Raw genomic sequence first — 19,365 nt, 5'->3', positions numbered from 1 at the left:
AGACATGGACTTACACGCTGCCCCCTTGTAGCAAAGATGGTATCCAGGAAGACCCAGAAATGATACTCACAAGGACTCCCTCCCCAACCATCACCAGGATGGAGTTGATCCATCCAGGGTCTGCAGCCAGTGGTCTCCAAATGCCCGTGAAAATGATCCACCTTTTCAAGATCTCACCACTGCGCCTTTCCCAAGAGGGAGCCCCCAGACCCTTTCTGAACAGCAGGATATGGGGCAGGTGGACACAGGTGACACACACACACGGACGCCTGGACTCATGGGTCCCCTAGGGCCCATGCCCAGTTCTCTGAGGCTTTATTATTGGACAAACATGCCGCCATTCGGCGCGCTCCCACGGGCAGCCCACAAAGTCAGTGTACAGACACGTCTGGCCATGTTGCCTCCACCCCAGGGCAGGTGAAGGGCTCCTGCTCTGACCTGGCCCCGTGGAGCTGCGGTGCTGGGCCCTCTCCCAGTAGATCCAGATGGAGTCAGAGGCCAACCTCCCAGCTGGGACTGCCTGGACCATTCAGACTGCCGCCTTCAGGGGCACACTGTCCGCTGGCTGATCCAGGTCCTTCTTCCTCGCCAGGGTCAAGTGGGTGAAGATGAGGACGAGGAAGATGCCTGAGGGGCCCAAGCGGGATGGATCAGCCTTCAGGAGGGGCCATGGGACTTGTCCATCACTAGGGACTCCCTGCTGTTAGTACTGGTTTAATGCGGACCAGCATTTCCCAGCCAGCGTTCCTGCGGCTGGGCTGGCATGACCCTGTGGTCCTGGTGCCTGAGGAAGCCTGACTTGCTCAGCCTGCTCGGCTCTCACCAGGCCATCCCCCAGAGGCCACCCAGAACTCCCCAGCCTCCAAGGTCCCTTTCTCTTCGGAACAGTTTGGGTGGGAGTCATCTGAAAGCCAATGAGTTGTTCCCATGGACCTCTGAGAGAAAAGCACATTGTAGCCCTAGCTGGTTTGGCTCAGTGGATAGAGTGTCAGCCTGCGGACTGAAGGGTCCCGGGTTCAGTTCTGGTCAAGGGCACATGCCTGGGTTGGGGGCTTGATCCCCAGTAGGGGGCGTGCAGGAGGCATCAATGATTCTCTTTCATCATTAATCTTATTATCTCTCTCTCGCTCCCTCTCCCTTCCTCTCTGAAATCAATAAAAAAAAATGTTTTTTAAATAAAGACACATTGTAGTGTAGCATTGTGCTACCAGCCTGGAAAAAATTTAGGGGGCTAAAGAAAAAAAAAAAAAAAGAGGATGGAGAGAGAGGCTTGGACTGAAGGGATTAAGCTAGAAAGACCCGGGCTCTGCCACACCCTGGCTGTGTAACCTCGGACAAGCTACTGAACCTCTCTGAGCATCAGGGACTTTATCTGGAAAATGGGGAGATGCCAGGATCTACTCACAGGGTCGTGGGAATGATTCAATGTGACAATGCTATGCTTGGCAAAGGGCCGGACACACAGTCACTGTGTAATAGTGTAGCAGTAAATGCTGTTATCCATGAGGACAGTGGTGAGGTGATAACAGGAGGCAAAAGCATAATGACTAGGAGAGTTGGGGGGATTTCTCCAGCACGCAGAGCACCAGGGGGACACAGACACTGTTTATCCGGAGGCGGTGGCTCCGACCATCCATCACCCTCCTCCCTGCAGGAGCCCAGCCCCCCCCCATTACCTATTGCTAACAGGGTGCCCCCGAGGATGCCCACTGCCGACAGCTTCGTGGGCATGCCCTTCATGCGGCCCACCTTGCGCATGCACTGCCCCTCCACATTGCATCGGCACACGATCACTGAGGGGAGGCAGGAAGGAGAGTTAAAAGTGGTGGTAGTAGGGTCTCCCCGGCTGTTTGGAGCTCCCAGCCTGGCCCAGCTGGCTGGTATGTGTGTTTTTGTGGACATGTATGTATTCGTGTGTGGGGAGCATGCATGCTCCTCTGTGCGTGTGCCTGCATGCAGGAGTCTGTGTGCCCAGCCACAGATGTGCAGGTGTGCCCAGGTATATGCTGCCCGGGTGAGCCTGCAAACACGTGTACCCAGCCTCTCCCCCTGCATCCGGGAGTTCCCTCCGGAATTGCAGGCTTCACCAGAGCCCTGGCCTCACCTCGGACCAGGAGCTGCCACATCCGGTTATTGTGGCTGACAACTACAGGGACAGAGTATTCCCGTGGCTCCACCCAGTGCAGGGCCAAGGTGAGGTAGGCATGGGAACCTGTTGGAACCATAAACAGTGATCAGAATCACTAGCCTGCCCAGACCCTCTGGAGGCTGCTCCCCCTAAGCCCCGCCCCAGCCCCACAGTGGAAGGGCATCTCACTTCAAGGGCCACCCCCTCCTGCCTGGGCCACAGCGTCCCCCCCTCCCCCACCACACACCATTGAGAGCCTGGATGCGCCAGTCCCGCTGCACCGTGGGGTTGGGACCAAGGGCAAAATTGTAGGGACCGTGCCCATCAGCCAGGTCAGTGTCCTCACTGGCTCCGCTGACAACCACACCGTGGTTCTTGCGGGGGGTGCAGAGGTGTCGGGTGGGCACAAGGGGCAGAGTTGGGGCTGAGGCAGAAGCGGCCTTCAGGAAGTGGATCACGAGGGTCACAGCGGTCCTCAGTGTGGGCTCACCTGCAGAGGAGGCAGTGCTGTGCTGGCCCGGGGCCTTGTGGTGGTGGGGTTGAGTCCCGAGTCCCCATCAGACTCACCCTGCTGATTCCCCTGCCACAGTCCCTCCCCCCATTCCAACCCCTCCTCTCCATCCCCATCATCATCCGGCACCGGTCTCTTCCTCACAATGTACTGCACTCGAGTCACTATCCAAACAGCGGCCACGCCTTTCTTTTTGTGCTTCTCTGGAAGCCAAGTTTGTCCTCACTCCCCACTAACCATCAGTCCCACTGCTGGTGCCAGGGCGCAGCAACGTGGAGATGCCCCGGCTGGAGAGGAGCCACCCCTGCTGGGTCTATGCTGCACCACAGGGCAGCCCAGCACAGGGCTAACGCCGGCCTCCCTGACTTACCTGCCCCCGGACCAGCTCTTATCCTGCCACAGCGTCACTCAGAGTCCTCCTCACCTGGCCTCAGTGCCCCATTCAGGCTTATCTCTTGGCATGCCTGCCCCAGGAGATCCCCCGTCCTCCTTCCATCTGCCCAGCCCCTCACCCTCTGCTCCCAGCCTGCGTCTGAAGCCAATATGCCTGAGAAGCCCTCAGGGGATAAGGGACAGGGTTAGGGGGATAGCAAAAGGGTGGTATGAGCGGGAGGCGGAGGCCAAGCGTTCTCAGAGAGGGACACTGGACCCAGCCCCTCATCCCTCCCTCCTGCGTGGGGCAGAGTATATGCCAGCAAGGGCCCCAGGGAGGCAGTTCTGTCCTGCCTATCCGTCTGTCTGTCTGAGGCTTGCATCCCTCCCAGAGGCCCCACCACTGCCTGTCCATACCTGCATCCTGGGCCTCCACGAGCACTGTGTACATGTCCCCGGGCCGGGCACCCTGCAAGGGCCGGGCTGTGTGCACCTCCCCGGAGACCTCCTTGATGCAGAGCCAGCCCTCTGAGTCATTGACCAGGGAGAACCTGAGGCCCAGAGAAGATGGGGGTGGGGAGGCACTGGGATCATATATGGGGTCTTGCTCAGAGACCTCCAGGACCGTGTGACCTGTTCAAGTTCCATACCCTCTCTGTGACTTGGGGGTGGCAGCTGGGGAGGCAGGGCTTAAACCACAGATATTGTTGGTAGGAGAGGGACTCTCAGAGCCTGGGGGTGCTTAACTCAACTCCACTAGTCCCAGGTTACCCCACGAAGGGACCAGGGTTGGGCAGCAGACTGGACGAGGGTGATGGAGGAGGCCCAGTGCAACAGCATGAGGAGGCACCATCTGAGCTCTCAGGGGGTCCAAATACCCCTCTTCATGTCCTGTCCAGCTCATGCAGCCCTGATCCTCCCCAAGGAGTCACAACCTTGGCAGTAGCCAGGTCTGAGGAATTTTGCATAGGTAATGTGAGTTGCCTCTGAGGCCCTGGGGAGCAGGGAGGGTCCAGCCCAGGGAAGGGGCTGCGCTTCTGACTCACCTGAGGGGACTGCTCATGGGGTCTGAGGGCTGGATGGTCAGCAGGAGGGAGCCGGCCGGGGTGCTGACTGGGACGCTGGCCTCATAGCTCTCCTGGTCCAACTTGGGGGGTGGCACCACCTTCTCCACCAGCACTGTCACTGTGGCCGTGGCTCCAGGGCCCGGGCCTGGCCCCACCAGCTCTGCCTCGCTCTGCACCACCACCACCAGCTGGTAACTTGGAACTGCCTCATAGCTGAGGTTCTGGAACCAGTGGGGCCTGGGTCACTGTGTGGGCTGGGGTGTGGCTCACTTATGCATGCATTTGTGCATGTGTGTGCCCTTTCCCGACCCCAAGCCCTTCACCTTGAGAAGGAGTAGCTGGACATGACCAGAATCGGGCTCCCATTTCAGGCCGAAGGCCCCGTCCACATCCCCTGCCTCAATGGCAAAGTCCATGCGGCGGAAGGCGGGCTCAAGGTCGCCATCAGTAGCCAGGAGTGTGGCCACCAGAGTCCCGGGCTCTGTGTCCTCAGGGAGGCTGACGGGCTCAATCTGGAGACATTTGGATGGGCCGTGAGTCCCCCTCCATCAGCGCCTCCCCGAGGTCTCCTCCCCTGCTCCTGCTTACCTGGGAAGTGGTGAACTCAGGAGCATGGTCATTGATGTCCGTGATGGTGACAGTGACCTCACACGTGCTGCTGAGACCTGAGGCAGGGGAGGGCATGTTGGGGAGGCCAGGATAGGAACAAAGGTGGGCAGGAGCCTGGGTCATCATCAGGGTCACTACCTGAGCACTTACCTCCCTCTGCTCCTCCTAGGTCAACCGCTAGTACCTGAAGAGGGATGTCCTGGCCGGCATGGAGGGGGCGAGCCCCCAGTGTCACACTGCCTGAGGCAGAGTCTAGCTCGAAGGCTCTCCCCTCTGTTCCCTCCTCAGGCTCAGGGCTCAGCAGCCGATACACAACATGGGAATTGGGGGAACCGGGGGCATCCATGTCCTCTGCCAGCAGCCTAGTCACCTCAGTGCCTGCAAAGACAGCACCCACATGGGTGGGACCAGGGCCCAGCCTGGAGGCCTTCCTTCACCCATTCCTCTTTTGTGCTGGACCGAACCTGAGCTCATGTGTGTGTGTGTGTGTGTGTGTTGTGGAGGTCATTAAGGCTGGCCCCATCCCAAAGAAGAGCATGATGGGATGGTTCATAGAGGCTTCACCCCTCCTCCAGCCCCTGACAAGGCCTATATCCCACCTGCGGGACTGAGCTCAGGGATGCGGATTGGGGGGCCACGTGGGGGGCAAGCAGGCGCGTTGTCATTCTCATCCATCACCACCACCAGCAGCTTCAGCGGTTCTGTGTAGTCCTCTCCATGGGTGTTCTGAGCCCGCACCTGGAGCAGGTACTGCAGTGGGCAGTGGGGGGCTTCAGTGGAAAGCCAAGGGCAGCTCCAGCCTGGCCTGGGTCTGGGTTCCCTTCTGATGGCCAGCTCCAGCTCTCCGGGGTGCTCTGTCACTGCCTCAGTGCCTGTGGGGGATGTGACACCCCCAGAAGCCAACCAGACCATGACCAAGCACCCCTTAGCCTGCCCTCCTGGCTTCCCCCTCACCTCACCTCACCTCAGCCTGGGATTCTCGGTCCAGCTCCATGGTCACATAGAGTTTCCCGTTTGTATCCACATCAAAGGGTCCAGGGGGCTGGCTCTCCAGGTGATAATGCACATCCTCACCACTCCAGTGTACCTGGGAGGGGGACACAGAATGAGGACCCCCCAGGATGGGAGGCAGGAACAGCCTGGGTCAGCCCTTATTTTCCAACTATTCCTGTGTGACCCAATTACTGTGTGATCCCAGGCAAGTGGCTGTCACTCCTGAATCCAGGTAGGGCGCTTCTGCTTGGGGCACTTGTGGTTGTGGCTGTCCCATGGTGGCTTTGCACTGGCCCAAGCCTGGACCCTGCCCAAAGTGCCTGAACGACCAGGTTGTTTGATTCTCTTCCCTCAGGCCGTGCCTGACCCGAGGGCATTCCTCGAGGAGGCCTGAGACATTCCTGGCCTGAGTGACAATCCCCAGGGCAGTAGGGCACAGCAGGGGGGTGGCAGCTGTTCTCCCTGAGGAAGCCTGAGGCAAGCTCAGGACATCACAGCACAGAGCCACACCTGCCAGAGGATAGCAGTTGAAGGGCTGTGGGTCTGGTCCCCAGGGCCTCGAATGAGAACTGATGGGGATAGTAGAGGGAAGAGCACAGGTAGGAGGGGATGTAGGGTCAAGCTGGGCCCCCGACCCACCCCCAAAACCTCCATGAGACTCAGGTCCAGCTGCACCATCCATGGGGCTACTTCAGCCACTGATGACCTTTTGCTCACCTGGGAAATATGATGTGGGTATGGAACTTTGAGATTTTCTGCCAGGTGGATAGGCTCTAGGGGCATCCAGGTGCTCTCTACTATGGAGATATTTACAGTAGCTGTGGCCTGGTGACCTGAGGCCTGGTCACCCATATCCTTCACCTGTACCAACAGCTGGTAGGGTCCCTCTAGAGCCTGGTCTAGACTGGCACTCCCTAGAAGAGAAAGGTGGTCAGCTGAGCAGGGGGCTAGGGAGCAGGGCTTCAGGGCACCTTCTCGGCAAGGTACCAAACACAAAGCCAAACGTAAGGCACATGTTCAGGATACTCTCTTGGCCAAGGGATGAGAAGGACTTTTAGCACTATTGTGAGCACCCAACCAGGACCTGAAGTTTGCAAAGTCACTTCCATATCTATCCACACAATGAAAGACTGATGGCCTGGATGGGTGGATCACCAGGACAGGCGTGGGAATAGTACACGGGTGAATGAGTAGATGAGTAGATGACCAGTTGGATGAATGGATGGTTGACTAGGTGGGTGAATGGATTGGTGTTTGGGGAGCAGTAAGATGGATGGGGGTTTGGGTGTGTGGATGAGTTTGTTTGGATGGATGTTTGGATGAATGGACTGCATATGTGGTTGAGTGGTAGATGAGTGAATGGGTGGCCGGGTGGGTGGGCATATGACTGGCTTTTCTTCCTATCCCCCGACCATGCCTTTGGTCTGAACTCCAAGATATAGGTCTCTCTTGCTGTCATTCTGAGCAATGTCCTAGGCTACACCCCCTCAGGTCTCTCTTATCTTTGTCCCTCAGGCCCTGGTCTCCAGAGCGTAAGGCTGAGGCACTCCATCCATACCATTTCTTAACTCTCCATGCCTGATCCTGCCCCCATACCTGGTTCAAGCATGGCCTTTTGCCTTGAAACTCTCTATCTAGAATGTTCTTTCCTCCTCCTTTATTTCTCAAGCTCCAACCCGTCCTTCCCCAGCTGTCCCCAAATCTCCCTCCCCATCACACCCAGCTGAGACTCACCCTTAGGGCTGAGGGCCAGAGCCCCCAGCTGAGGCTCCAGCTGGAACATGTCTGGGAAAGGCTGAGCTGGGGCCTGGTTCAGGATATGGAATCGGAGATCTGAGTTGGCTGTCCCTGGCTCATCTTCATCCGAAGCCTCAAGGAAGAGGAAGGGAATGCCTGGTATGTACGGACGGAGAGGGCAAACCATAAGGGATATGGAGGATGGGAGAGTCTCCCACGCCTCCCTATCTCTTCCTGGTCCTTCCTTCTTTATCCATCATCACATCAGGACTTAAGGTAAGCCACAACTTTTTACCCCAGTTCACAGATGAGCAAACTGAGGCCAATGTGGATGGGACTCACCTGAGGACCCTCAGTGGGATAGAGGAGTGCAGGATGGGACAGAAATGGGAGAAGTCAGCTTGGACCATAGCTGCCCTGTTCGTATGCTGCCTCTGGCCATCTCTTTACTCTCTGCTCTCCCATCAATGCTCACCTGACCTTGCTGTGAGCTGGCTTCCCTGACCACTCACCAGGCCTGGTGCCCTGGCTCAGCCGAACGCTGTAGATGGCCTGGGAGAAATGGGGCACCTGATCGTTTTCATCCTTCACATGCACAAGTACAGGCTGTGGGCCCCACAAGACACGTCCATCGTCAGTCTCCAGGACGACCTGCAGGGGAGGGTAGTTAGTGCCCCGCCCTGCTTTCACTGCTCCCCCCTACACCTGACCCAGCCCTACCTGTAGCTGGTACTCTGGCCGTTCCTCTCGGTCCAGGGCTCTGGTCACCTTCAGGAAGCCGGACTCGGGATCCACAGCAAAGGGGCTCTCAGTGGCCATGCCTGAGTTTCCTAACAGCACAATCTTGCCCTCAGGCTCCCCACGGGGTAGTGGCAGCTGGTGGGGGAGAACAGAGGTGAAAGGGGTGGAGGCCAGGCCTGGGGGATGGCCCCACTTTATAGGTGGGGAAACTGAGGCTTGGAGAGGTCACACAGCCAGTAACAGGACTGAGATTCAGTCCTGTACCTGATGCTCCCTAATACTCCCTGCCCTTCTCTCTAAAGCCTGAAAGTCTTCTTCCAATACTTCATTCTTTAACTTAAAGATCTACTTTCTTCTGGAATTAAAATCTTGCTAGTCATACACGCTCTATTGCATATTCTCCAGAGACCAGGGTTTAAAAGTAAGCCAGAGCAAGAAGGGAAAGGAGTGCTGGAGGTCAGGGAAGCAAGCAGGATTTGGGGAGAGCAGCCCACCTTGGTCAGGTACACCTTGATCACGCTCACCTTGGTCAGGTACAAAGGGAAATTTCCACCATAGTTTTCTGGGACTTCCACATGCAGCTCTGCAGGCTGGGCCTCGGGGAGAGCCTGTGGGAGGATTCTCACCTTGTCACCAGGCTCTATCTTCCTGCCGTGGCACTGGGGACCTCACAGGGAGGGGAATTTCTGCCTCTTCCCTGGACCTGGCCATACCTGAGCGCATCCACCCTCACGATCCCAATAGCCAGCTCTGATCCCCTGCCCCCAACTACTACCATCTATGGTAGGTGTAACGGGTCCAGGTGGAGTGGGGAGCAAGGGTGCCTATCCCAAAGCCAGGATCTGAAGGAGGGGAGCAGGGCTCAGCTCACCTGGGGGATGGACAGGCAAAGCAGCCACAGCCAGGCAGGGACCATGGTCAGGACGGGCCTGAGGGACAGGGCAGTGAGGATCCAGCCCAGATTGGTGGGCAGGAGGCTCTTCCCACCCCTTTCCCCCTAGAAAGTACTCCTCTCCTCATCCCCACTCGCTCCAGGCCTTGGCTTTTCCACGCGCCGTGGGTTGTAACCGTCCCTCCTTCAGATGAACCTTCTCCTACCGGATCTCTATGGGGCAGGCAGCCAGGCCTCCTCCTGTCCCCTGTCTTTCAATGCTGTACCAGCAACTCTCAAAGCTGCCCTCCCCAGCCCACCCACGTGGACACTGCCACCACCCTTGTCCCCTGCCTCAGCTTATTCCAAATACGCAGACAGAGGGACCTCGCGACAGACTGGCCTCCTCTTCCTCCCCTTAGAAGGGCCGGTGGCTCCCCATTGCTGGCAGGGTAGTGTCCAGCCGCTCAGCCAGGCACACCAAAGCCCCCAGGCCCAGCCACCCTGCTGCTTGTTGGCTCTTGCCCCACAAGGATCTCCGTGGGACTTCCATCTCCAGACCTCTGTCTCCTTCCCACCTGAGCCTCCCCATAGCAGCCCTGAAAAATCACACAAGTTTGGAAAGACCCTGATGACAGCAGTTGCCTCATGTTGCAGGCAAGGCCTGAAGGACAGGGCCTGACCAAGGTCACAGAGGATTAATGAACCACAAGGAGAATTCCTCCTGGAACAGAGGACTCTTGGTTCAGGGTCTCCAGGGCTGCTCTTCCTTCCACTGCCATCCTTCACACTCGGAGTCCCCTCAGGGGAGGAACCCTGCCCTCATCTTGGCATTTTCCAGCACTCAGCACGGAGCTGGGCGCACGGAGCATGGACAGCCACTCCGATCTTCCCTGGATGGCGGAGGGACAAGGCAGTGTTTCTCCTTCCCCCACCGCCAACCCCACCTCAGCCCTGCCCACCCTCCACCCCCAACGCCCAGGCCTTCACCTGCTGGTGCCTAAAGCTGGCTCCCTTGGTCCAGCTGCCAGGTGAGCAGGTTTTTCTCCAAGGAGTGCAGGCTGGACCTGGCTGGGTGGAGTAGGGCAGGGCAGACACTTGAGCAGGCAGGGCGTACACTTGAGCAGGTAGGCGGTCCCGCCACGCTTGCTCAGGAATGGAAAACACCACTGGACCCACAGCAGCAGGCCTGGCCTTGCCCAGCCCCCCAGGTTATTCATTGACTTTGGAAAGCTGGGGGCTGCTCAGCCCCAGGAGGTGGGGAGCTCTTCGGCCTGGCACTCCTCCCACCCCTACACAGCCCAGTGGGCACTTCTCAGCCCTCTGGGCCTGGACAGTACCGTCTGTGGGTTTCCCATCCGCAGATTCCACAGACCGTAGGTCAAAAATATTCAAAAAAGAAATTATGTTGTTGATGTGTAGGTAGGCCTACGATGGTTACATCTTACTAAACAAGCACAGACTTTTTTCTTTCTCATTATTCCCTAAACAATACAGCATAACAACTATTTACATAGCACTTACATTGTGTTAGGTTTTGTAAGATGATTTAGGTATTAGGTATTATAAGTGTAGGTATTACCAGATGATTATAAAATATACTGGAGATGATAGAGATGATTTAAAGTATACGGGAGGACGTGCATAGGTTATATGCGAATACTGCAGCATTTATAGGAAGGACTTGAGCATCCCTGGGTTTGGGTATCCTGGGGCGTCCTGGAACCAATCTCCCACGGAAACGGAGAGACAACTACTTTTTCTATGGCTTCAGATTCGATCCCACTTCTCCCTCATGCACCTCCTGCAGCCCCACCTTAGCCCACTCTGTTCCTTTTGTTTGGATGCCCTTCCCACCACTTCATTTGTCTGGTGAGCACCTGCTCAGGCGTCGGTACTCAGCTGATCTTCCCTTCTCCGGGAAACCTTCCCCGCGCTCCCAGGTTTGTTCAGGCTTCTCCTCTGAGAATACCCCCACCCCGTGCCGTGTGCTATCTCTACCAATGCAGAGAGGACACCAGATTTGCACTGTCTGTCTCTCCCAGCATGCAGGGACCCAGCAGTGACCGTCCTTGCCCAGCCTCAGCAGCTCCCCGCTGTCTTGTGGAACTAAGACCAGGAGCTGAGGCTGCACGCGAAGGAGAGATGAGCAGGACACCACCTGAACTGGGCATTCAGGGCTCCAGACCACCCACCAGTGGGGCAATAGGTGAGGGGACAATGGCCTGTGAGATCCCCTGATGCTCCCTAAGTGCTCACACTAGTCCCTGGACACTGAAAGGGCTGAGACAACAGACTGTCGCGTGCCTCTGAGGCGGAAAGAGAAGATCAAGCCAGCTCAGGTGACCTTGAGAGAATTGCAGGGCTGTCCAGGGGCCCTTCCCCCAGGGAGGCAGCCAAGCAGAGCCAAGAGAAGCGGCCTGGGAGTCCAGAACAAGGGGGGGAGGGTGGGAAAGGTCATAAGGTCTCTAATCTCTCCTGTCCTCAGAGCTTCCCATGGTCTCCCCCGAGTCCTTCCCACTGCATATCTGGCTAATTTCTCTCAGGCTGGAGGCTGGGCCAGGACCCCTCAACTGCACCCAATCTTGCCTGTCACAAGCTGTGTGCCTGCCTCAGGGTCACCCCAGGCACCCCAGCCTGGAGCAGTGCAGTGTGGGGATGTTGAGGGGTCTTGCGTGTGTTAAGCTCAGCCGTGGGCAAACTAAGGCCCGCGGGCCGGATCCGGCCCGTTTGAAATGAATAAAACTAAAAAAAAAAAGACCGTACCCTTTTATGTAATGATGTTTACTTGGAATTTATATTAGTTCACACAAACACTCCATCCATGCTTTTGTTCCGGCCCTCCGGTCCAGTTTAAGAACCCATTGTGGCCCTAGAGTCAAAAAGTTTTCCCACCCCTGGTTAAGCTCCTACAATGTGCCTGCTCTAACCACATGACTTCATTATTCCACTCACTGTATTCTGAAGAGGACGTCATCCCCATGTCACACACTGGGGCACAGAGGGGTTGAGTGGCTTGCCGAGGGTCACACAGCCAGTAAGTGGCAGAAGCAGGAAGGTCTGGATTCTTCTTCAGGCTTCAAGACCTTTACCTGCCTGAGAAACCCATACCTTCCACATGCCTCGAAGTATGTTGGGGGAGGGGAGAGCAGCAGAAACTTTGAACTGGTTCACATTGCCCTGGGGGGGGCATGTGGGTTAGTCACAGAGGTCCCATTCACGGAGGAGCAGCCTTCAGGCCTCCTCCTGCCGTTGAACGACTGCGATCAGGGCTCTAACCAGGCTGCGAGGGCTCCCAGTGGAATGAACAAGCTGAACTAATGAAGGAATGTATGGACTCTGGCCTGGAACCTTCTCAGAAACTCCCAGCCTTGCCCCAAGCTGCCTCCAAGCTCTGGAAACCAGCACACCCCATTCCATATGCCAGTCCCCATTCAGCCACTTCTACCTGTGTGACCTCGGGCAAGCACTTCAGTGCCCAATCTGCCATTGCTGAATGGGGACGCTTGTTCCTGAAACGACCTACATAACTAAGGGCTCTCCTTTCCGGGTGTGAGGGGGGTCGGGGAGCGGGGACAGGCACACTTCTCTCAGTGATCATGCACACATTCCCACACAGATGCAAGGCCTCTCATTCCAGGCTGGGAGGGCTCCAGGGACCTGTTCCTGCCAATACCATAAGCATGGGACGTTCTGGCCAGGCCACTCACAGTGGAGGGAACAGTGAGGGCCCTCAGGCGCCCAGCCTCAGCAAGGAGGTGGGGAGCTGTTCAGAGTCAAGCCCATAGATGTGCCTTCCTCACCTCACCCTTAACAAGCCAGGGAGTCGTAAAGTCTCCCACAGCCACACATCCCCCCCATCCCCCGCCTCCCCCCCCCCCATGCATTTCCAGCCCCTGTGGAGGGAGCAGGGTAGACACTAGCTGGAGGGCCAAACCCAGGGTTCTTATTCGGCCATGAGACTTGGGGCAGGGTGAGGTCCCTCGGGCAGCCTCGGTTTCCCTTACACACAGTGGAGTGATTGAACCCTCAACCAACTGGGTAATGCCAGGCCCCAGCGGTTAGTGAAGAATCTGGATAACACCTGGGAGGGACTCATGTCTCCTCCTGCTGCTGGGACCCCAAAGCAGGCCCCAATCACACCTGCCCCCTCTGACGCAGCTGGCTACATCTGGGCCCAAATGTTAGGATAGTCAAGGCCACACACTTTGGGAAGCCTGCCTGTTCCTGCAGCCCCTCCCCACCCAGAAGGAAACACAGAGTCCACAGCCTCCAACTATCAGGAAATAATCTTTATTACAAAAATCTGCCTGTAAACAAATAGCCACCGCACTGAACAGCCACCCTCCAGGGCATGCACACCAGGTGGAGAGAGAGGCAGCGTCCTCTCCCCACACACAGAGCTGTCCCAGGAGCTGGGCTCGGGCTGCTGCTTGGGACACACATGGGCCTGCCCAAGCGCCTCTTTGGGCCCAGCCCTCGACGGCCAGTGGAAGCCACCTCCCTGGGCAGCCCTGTCTGTCCATGACCATGATGAGGTGGGGGATACCGGAGTCTGGGCCAGCCCACCAATCTGTCCAATGATCTGCACAACGCAGGGAGTGCCCTTGAGGCCTAGAGCACCGAGAGGTCGTGGCAAGACTTGGACTTGGCACGGAAGGCCATCTTGCGGCTGTTGCGTGCTACGATGCGGCCCAGGAAGCGCTTCGCCTTCTTGCCAAGGCTCTCTCGCCGCCTGGTACCCGCCTGCCGACGTGCGTTGGCCTCTTTGCTGTCCCTGCGCAGGCGTATCTGGCGCACGACGCCCTCGAACAGCGCCTGGACGTTGTGGTGCAGTGCAGCTGAGGTCTCAATAAACTTGCAGTCAAAGACCACCGCACAGGCCCGGCCCTCTGGTGGAGGTGGGGACAGGCACAAACCAGTCAACAAAGGGGGGGGGGCGTGAGGAGCCCCTCAAACCCTGGCCACCCCATGGCAGCTACCACTCAGGAACCTACGGGTAAGCGACAGTGGAGCCCTGGGTCCTCAGAAACCGAGACCTCAGCCCTGTACGGAGGGTCTCAGGTATTGCTGGTCACCCAACTGGGTGTATGAGTTTAAGGAGCTCGGAAAGGCCCACAAAAGGAGACTCATCTCTTGAAATAATCTGAAGTCTGATACATAAATGGAAGTGCTGCAGTCGTCAACACAGGAGAATGAGAACTTTGTTGGATAGCCGAGTGTTTTATATCGTGATGAATGACCAGTGGAATGGTGGGTATGTAACCAAGTCACTGCGAGGTTCCTCTAAGGGGCTCAGTTCTGGGGGCCGCAAAGGAGGATACTCAGCCCAAGAGGGCAGGGTCTTTCCCAGGGGCAAGCCTACTTCAAGACTGGCCCAGGCCTGGGTCCAGGCTCTGACCTCCTGGCCTGGTTCCAGGCACTCTCCTCACTCCTCGTCTGTCAGGCCAGGGCCACAGATGACAGGAGAGGAGGGGCCCTGAGGTGACCCTGCAGCCGCCACCTCTCCTAGTGCATTTGGTCCTTTCCCCAGCACTCTCAGGTTTGGGGGAGTCCTGTGGGAGGACAGCAGCTCTCTCCTTCTCCCCCCGCCCCCCAAGTTTTCTTCCTGAACATTTTTAGCCACTGACGATCCCCCGGGGACTCAAGCTGAGTCAAGCCTGAGTGGACCGCAGCCCAGCCAGGATCTCCCTCCCTTTCTGACCCCCACCCCGCTCACCATCCAAGGAGACCTCCCGGGAGCGCACCAGGTCGCTCTTGTTGCCCACGAGGATGATGGGCACGTCGTCTGTCTGCCGCGCCCGCCGCAACTGGACCCGCAGCTCTGAGGCCTTCTCGAAGCTGCCCTTGTCCGTCACTGAATAGACGATGACGTATGCATCCCCCATGGCCATGCAGTGGCCAGGTAGCCAGTGGCCCCCATCCTGAAGAAGATACACACACACACATCTACCCAACAGTCCTCATGCCCCAGCTACAAACTGTTGCTCCCAGCAGGCCCCTGCCCCCAGCTCACCCCTCCCACCCCGCCCTGGGTCTCAGCCTGCATTCTACCTGCTCCCAAATGTCATAGACCATGAGCGATGCCTCTTCTCCATCCACCATGATGGAGCGATCATACGTGTGCCCTAGACAGGAAACCAGTAAGTAGTCAGGTTATTTGCTGGCTGCCAAAAGCCTCCCCCAACCCCCAGGTGCCAGGTTTCCTATTCCGGCCACACACCCCAACTCTCCCCAGAGCCCCCCTCCCAACCTTCGTGTCCACTGATGGCCGTTATGTGGCAACAGAAGTGGGGGGTGGGGGGGTGGAGAGGGAAGGCATGCTGTGCCTGACCCCCACCTAGACACCCCTTCCCCAAGCTAACAATTCCTCTGCTCCCTGCCCACCCGTTGCCTGGGTGGTTCTGACCACGGTGGCCTGAGTTAGAATAATGCTATTCACATCCTCTGGGGGCCTCGGTCACCTAAGGCGCCTCTCCTAGAAACTCCCCCTGGCTGTGTTCCTGTCCATCTGGCAGGAAGGGCTGTCCTGCCCCCTCCTAGAGTAGACATATGTGTGCCCCCGGCCTTCCACTCAGCATTTCTTCTTCTACCAAGGGTCCCTTCTCCCTTAATTTCCCCAACTGTGAAATGGGTAGGTAGAAGCATGATTCTGAAAGGATCTTCAAATCCCTTGGTATTTGCCATTTTATTCTAGGTCCCTAGCCCCGCAGCCCCGAGTCCTAACCCTGGGATCTCCCCTCCTTTGAACAGTCCCAGCCCCTCACCTGCGGCCTCTGCTTCAGGCCCGTCCTCTAAGCCACCGAAGATCCGCGCCAGAGCGCTCTTGCCCACGCCGGGCGCCCCCAGCAGCAGCACCTTGTAAACACTCTCATCCGAGTCACTGCCCCCTGAGCTGAGCGAGTCCGAGGAGCTCTCAGGCCAGTCCAGCCTCGGGCCCTGGGTCCGGGGGCCCGCCCCGGCCGTGGCCAGCGCACTGGGAGCCAGCGCCGCCTGCAGGTCGCGCTCGTCCACGGGCATGCTTCGGCGGTGCAGCGGCGGCGCTGGGCCCCAGGGCGTGCTGCCCCGACGGCGCTCGCGCTCCCGGCACCCGCCGCGGCTCCCACCCGCTGCGCTGCCGCCGCCATTCAGAGTCATCACGTCGGACTCCGTCTGGGGAAGAATCGGGACGGCCTCGTCAGCCACGGTGGCGATGGAGAGGGAGGCTGGACCCCGGCGCGCCTGCCCGACCCGGGGTCCGGCAAGATGCTCGCCACCGACGTCCCGCCGAGTCCCATCCCGGGCGTGGAGGTCCACGCGCCCTGACTGGTGACCCATCCTCCTGACTTGCCCATCAGCAGCCCTGACGCTGCGACCACCCCCACCGCGTTCCGCCAGGACACTCACCCCCTCGCTCGCGCACAGACACGGTCAGGACAAGGTCCCGCGCTCGGATCGCAGACCCCGGCTCGCGCACTCAATGCTGTCACAGCCGGTGCTTCTCGGTCCGCACTGGGTCCGCGCTCGGGAGCAGCCTATTTAAGCCTCTGCCCGCCCCCGCGCTCGCCCCCGTCCACGCTGAGGCCGGGGCTGACGTGTCTGTCCCCCTCTCCCCAGGAGGGATCCCACACCCTCCTCCCAGGACCTCACACCCACCGAGACCCCGCCCCACCCGCCGGGGCGGAGCAGGGCAGACTGGCAGACAAAGCCCGGGTCTGAGTGGGGTGTGTGTGTGTGTGTGTGTGTGTGTGTGTGTGTGTGTGAGAGAGAGAGAGAGAGAGAGAGAGAGAGAGAGAGAGAGAGAGAGAGAGAGAGAGGTGGGAGGCAAGGAAGGGGGAAGAAGTAGGGAGGGGATGTGAATGGTGCTGAGGAGGTGTAGCAGGGAGGGTGCCGTGATGGCTGGGGGCAAGGACCAACCAAAGTGTGCCAACCCCCTCTCTGGGGAAGAATTAGGTCTGGCCCTTTAAAAGTAAATTCACCACCACCACCCCCCTCCACCCCCCTCTTGCCCTGCCCTGGCCTGTCGCCCAAGCAAGCAGAACATTTACAGACTGGACAGACTTCACCCTTCTCTGCCCATTAACACCCACTCCCCACTGTCCCGTATCTGAGCTGGAATTTAGGGGTCCTCAAACCGACTTCTAGCCCCAACACCAAGTTCTTCCCGCTCCTCCCTGCCACGGGAAGTTGAAGTTTCTGCCTGATGAGCTTGCCCTTCAGGGTGAGGGTGAGTGTCACCCCATAAACCCCTGGGGGCCTCTGAGAGCTACTTGGGGGAGGGGATAGGGAAGGGAGGCCCTCTGGCAGTGTCGGCAGCTAGAGGTTTCAGCTTGAATCCTGGGGAGGGAACACAGGCCCAGAGCAGGGAAAGGATGAACTCAGTACCACCTCAACCCCCAGCACCCTCCAGACAGCTGCCAGCAACTCTGCTAAAAATACCTGGCCCTGGCCCCAGCCCTGGTCATTCTGTTTCTGGGCTGGAAGTTGCCCAGAGTTGGGGAAATCCTGGCAGGCAGGTGTCAGATGCCAGCAGGAGCAGAAAGTGGTGGAACTGGACCAAGAACTGGATCAGGGCTGGATCCAGCCACTTTAAGAGCCTCCAATGTCTCCCTCCTTCGCCCTATTCCTAGTCTGGACCTGCTTGTTCAGGACACAAGCAAGACCTGGAGGTTCAGACACCCATCCAGGAGGAGCGCTGATGCAGGGAAAAGTTGGGGGAGCTCTTAGCACCACTTGGTGCCACCACTGCCCAGAGCTCATCCCTTCTTCAGACCTAGGGTGGCCACCGGGACACAGAAGGGAGATGTAATGAGGAGGGTTGGTTTCTAGTCCTGGCTCTCCCTCCGGGTTCCTGGGTCTTGCCTCCATCCCGGTCTCTGGGTACCCAGCTATAAATTGGACATGAGCTAGTCCTCCTTACTCATAAATCTGGGGTATGTGAGGGTTGGGGGCAGGCAGGCTGTGAGGTGCTTCGTGACAGGGCCCTACTATAAGACTCTGACGTTTGGTTGTAACAAGTGTGGCAGGAGTGGAAACACCCATTCAGGGCTCAGGTGACATCACAGATGATGGATCCTGGTGTGCTGTTGTAGGTTGTCATGGAGACCCGGTAGGACTCTCTAGCTGCTGCGTCAGTTTCCTTGGCAACATCAGAAAGGGCCCTGGAGTGAGGAGGGCCTGGCTAAGTGTTAGGGGGTTCATGCAGTCCCCTCTCGTTCTTGAGGTCCCCAAAATAAGCCAGGGCTGGACTATAGGGTGGCCCATCCAATTGTGTTCTTCACAGGGCCTGACGGGTCTTGGAGGCCTGGACAAGCCAATGCTGGCTCTAACTTCCTGGGCCAGGTCTAATGGGAAGAGGGGGTTGTGGGTCAAGGCTCATGTCAGCAGACACAAGTCTCAAGGACCAGCAAACCACTTCCCATCAGGATCCTGGCTGGGCTGCTTATGGCCCCTCCTACCCCACCGCTCACATGACTATGTCACTGAAAAGAGCTTCTGCATGTCCAGCAGAGGGTGGGCAAGAGGGGGGGGTGGTATCTGTGGCCCTTCCCAGCAGGGAGCCATGCAAGGAATTAGGGCTGGGTTTCCCCTCTGGTAATCTGAGCTCTTGACCTCAGCAGTGTTTCTTCATTGCCAAGGGAACTGCATCCACATTGAGCCACTCAGGCCCCAGGCATTCCCCAACAGGCCAGACACACTCACTTCAAGCTTAGGTATGGCCAGGAGCCCCAGGAACCAAGACCAGGACATGACCTTCAGACACTTCCACTCTCACCTCCTGATCCTCCCAGCTTTCTCAACAACCCGGCCTTTAAATCCCAGCTGTGTCCCTCGCTAGTTGTTTCACCTCTGCCCATTTATTTTGGCTGAGACTGCTTCCTCCTGTGTAGAATAGGGATATTGTCTTGGAGGGGATTGTTATATCAATAAAGTAGTTGGCACATGTCTGGCATATAGTAGTATCTCAATAGGAACACTTTCTTTTTCATGCTTGGTTGGGCAGGGCAGGTTGAGTGAATCCGTGGGCCCTGTCCTGTTTCTTCTTTCCTGCTTCTGCTCTGTTCTCTCCAGAACAGTGATCTTCTCTAGATAGGGGCAGATCCCTCTCCTCTCCCCCTCAATACCCACCTTTTCTCTGTGGGACCCTCACATCCTTCTCCCTCCCTTCTGCAGCAAAATGCTGCAAGGGGGACTTGGCTAGGCTTCAGTATCTTTAGCTCTCCTCACACAACAGCCCCCACACCTCAGTTCCTCTGTTCTTGTCTAAAGTCCAATTCATTCATTCATTCATTCATTCATTCATTCCACTGACTTCTACTAAGTACCTACTGTGTGCCCTCAGACCCTTGTGCTGTGG

The 19,365-nt window shown here is 57.8% G+C and overlaps 2 protein-coding genes across 3 annotated transcripts; both read right to left on the bottom strand.

Moving 5' to 3' along the window:
- Window positions 1–275: 275 nt before the first annotated feature.
- Window positions 276–10,177, bottom strand: CDH16 (cadherin 16). Its single transcript, XM_059667836.1, has 18 exons — window positions 10,020–10,177; window positions 9,030–9,087; window positions 8,683–8,766; window positions 8,138–8,293; window positions 7,930–8,068; window positions 7,415–7,573; window positions 6,398–6,594; window positions 5,652–5,774; window positions 5,287–5,437; window positions 4,838–5,065; window positions 4,667–4,743; window positions 4,402–4,590; window positions 4,058–4,299; window positions 3,429–3,562; window positions 2,376–2,618; window positions 2,105–2,212; window positions 1,677–1,793; window positions 276–627 (listed from the first exon to the last, which is right to left on the bottom strand). The coding sequence occupies exons 2-18, from the start codon at window positions 9,072–9,074 to the stop codon at window positions 530–532; spliced, it is 2,490 nt and encodes an 829-aa protein (XP_059523819.1). The 5' UTR covers window positions 9,075–9,087; window positions 10,020–10,177; the 3' UTR covers window positions 276–529.
- A 3,129-nt stretch (window positions 10,178–13,306) lies between these two features.
- On the bottom strand, window positions 13,307–16,749 carry RRAD (RRAD, Ras related glycolysis inhibitor and calcium channel regulator). 2 transcript variants are annotated; one of them, XM_059667834.1, is made up of 5 exons: window positions 16,412–16,749; window positions 15,797–16,181; window positions 15,084–15,157; window positions 14,749–14,953; window positions 13,307–13,921 (listed from the first exon to the last, which is right to left on the bottom strand). In XM_059667834.1, exons 2-5 carry the CDS (start codon window positions 16,164–16,166, stop codon window positions 13,644–13,646), a joined length of 927 nt encoding a protein of 308 aa, XP_059523817.1. In that variant the 5' UTR covers window positions 16,167–16,181; window positions 16,412–16,749; the 3' UTR covers window positions 13,307–13,643. The 2 variants fall into 2 exon arrangements, with proteins under 2 accessions (XP_059523817.1, XP_059523816.1); XM_059667833.1 differs by having other exon boundaries at window positions 16,416–16,747.
- Between the last annotated feature and the right edge of the window lie 2,616 nt (window positions 16,750–19,365).

This window comes from Myotis daubentonii, chromosome 15 (assembly GCF_963259705.1).
Source record: "Myotis daubentonii chromosome 15, mMyoDau2.1, whole genome shotgun sequence".
Taxonomy (NCBI): Eukaryota; Metazoa; Chordata; class Mammalia; order Chiroptera; family Vespertilionidae; genus Myotis; species Myotis daubentonii.
The sequence above is the reverse complement of the archived record's forward strand: the minus strand, read 5'-3'. Positions and strand labels throughout refer to the sequence as shown.